Below are 2500 nucleotides of genomic sequence, written 5' to 3' on the forward strand. Positions count from 1 at the left end.
CTGGTAACTCGGTCCCACGTTCCCCCCCTTGTGACGCCCCTGCTCCTAGCTGTGATCACCTTGCCTTCTCTCCTCCTCCTCCTCCTCCTGTGCGTCTCCTCTCGTAGCTCCTCCCTCCAGGTGGGAGGTGCTCAGGTCCAGTCGGGTCAGACTGGAGGCTCCTCCTCCTCCTCCTACTGCTTCGGGGGCGGGGCTGGGGGCGGAGCTCTGGCGGCGAGGCAGAACGACGTGGACCGTGCTCTGTTCTGATAGGTCGCAGCTCTGACGCACGCACCCGCGCACGCACGCACCCGCGCACGCACGCACGCGCACACACACACACACACACACACACACACACACACACACACACACACACACACACACACACACACACACACACACACACACACACACACACACACACACACACACACACACACACACACAGACACACACACAGACACACTTGACACCTTCGTACAATTTACAATTTAAGCACTTAGCAGACGTTCTTAATCCAGAGCGATTTACAATGACCAAGGTAATAAATCAATGGAAAGAAATAGTAGGCAAATCTAGGGAAAACAGGTAGACCAAGCACCTATTCTGTAAAAACTTCATAACAAATTAAGAAAATGCTATCTAAATTACATGTATGGTCATTTGAGGGTAGGCGAGTGCTACGGTAAGTGCTATGGGCTGCAGTTGGAGTCTTCAAACCACAGTGGAAGCTAGGAAGTGAGTCTGTTGTTCTAAATGAAACAGGGAGTTTATTCCACAGTTTGGGGGCCAGGAGGGCAAAGAGTCTAGGATGAGTGGATCGAGTGGGATCCATGTCCATAAGCCTTTCCAGTTCAAATCTGCTGCTGAACCAATCAAACGAAGCTACAAGAAACCTAAGAGAAACCTAAGAGAGACCAGTTCCTGCTCCTGAACCAGAACAGGACATGTGTATGCTCTGTTCTGGAATAGAGAACTACAGGAGTTATCTAGAGAACTACAGTTATGCACAGTCTATTGACCCGGTTCCAATGTCCCTCCTACTCATTACAGACTCACTGACTTGGACACGCGTTCACGTGGAGTCAGTGAGGGCTTGAGGACCGTCCCATTTGAAATGGTTAAAGACAGGGTAGCAGAATAACATCTACTTTGTCCCAATTTAATTGTTAGGTAGTTGTGAAAATATTTGCCAATGCAACCATATAGTTGTCTTGCCTGTTTTCAGAGTTGTATTCAGACGGAGATTCCAATGTCCTACTTTTTCAAAACTCCTCCTCCACGAGCTCGGGAATGGCCGAGCAAAAGCATGACGTATGAAAGCAGAGCAACATCACGTGATCCCATTGAAAGGAATGTGAAGAATGTCTTGGAAATTACAATATTTTACACTCTTTCTAATAAAGTGAACTCATAACTTTCTTAATTGACATGAACAACAACATGAATGCTATACACTTGCAATTTTTTATAAAGAATCAATAAGCCGTTTTTTCCGTATCCATTATATAGTGTAGCATGCACGTATTTTACTAGCCTGGGGGGCGTGTCTCTTCGCGGCCCCGGTTCTCTAGCGAGGCACTGAGAAACACCAAGCCGAGATGGGCGCTTGTTTCGGCCAAATGCTGGAGTTGCCTCGGTGTTTGACTGTGGATGTTTTTTTTTTGTTTTGATTTTTTCTCTCTCTCCTCCCGTTTTTTCCCCTGCCTCTCATTCATGTGTTCTCTACCTCTGGACCAAACAATGACACGAGATTGGATTAACTCACCCAAAAGAAGGTAGACAAATGTATTCCACTGGAATTAGTTATTAAAAGGTGCTTCACAAACGCAAGTGACGGGGCCGTGGGCTGTGCGAGCCACGTGACGAGCTCGACTGGAAACGATACTCATACTTAAGTAAAAGTACTCTCATATCATTCTCGCACGCATGGACAGTCACGCAGTGGCCAATCTACAGTACAAGCTCACAATTGTGAGCTTGCAGATCGGCTAGTTTCAAACAGCCAAGGTATAATAGGGCTAAAGTAGTTATTATCTGGTCCTTCACAAACGCGAGTGACATGGCCGTCGCCCGTTCGAACTCGCAATGGTGGAAAAGATATTTTACTCAAGTAAAAGTACTCTTATATCATTCTCGCATGACAGTCGCCTAGGACGTGACGTGCAGCTTGCAGATCGGCTAGTTTAAAACAGCCAAGGTATAAAATAGGTAGTTAATATATGTTTTATATTATAATGTATTTCTGTTTTGATTGATTGAAGATTTTATTAGAAGTTTGCATAGGAAAAGGTACTGTAGTAACTAAAGCTTTCAAATAATTTTAATGGTGTAACCAGTATTTGCCTCAGAGATAGATGTAGTGTAGTAGAAGTGAAAGTATTGGAAATTGGAAATATCCAAGTACAAATACCTCAACATTGTACTCGAGTACTACTTGAGTAAATATACTTATAGTTACTTTACACATCGCGGTGATGTCCGGGCGTGCAGCGAGCCGCGAACACAAACAGTCACG

General features: G+C 45.2%; 1 protein-coding gene across 1 annotated transcript in view; it reads right to left on the bottom strand.

The window, feature by feature from the left end:
• prkn (parkin RBR E3 ubiquitin protein ligase) overlaps positions 1-2500 on the bottom strand; it is a 27008-nt gene that overhangs the window by 14321 nt on the left and 10187 nt on the right. The window contains exon 3 of the mRNA XM_080739822.1: positions 60-261. Within this exon, the coding sequence (XP_080595948.1) occupies positions 60-261 (202 nt within the window). The remainder of the gene's footprint in view (positions 1-59; positions 262-2500) is intronic.

The sequence above is a fragment of the Nannobrachium achirus genome (assembly GCF_963921795.1).
Source record: "Nannobrachium achirus genome assembly, chromosome: 13".
NCBI lineage: Eukaryota > Metazoa > Chordata > Actinopteri > Myctophiformes > Myctophidae > Nannobrachium > Nannobrachium achirus.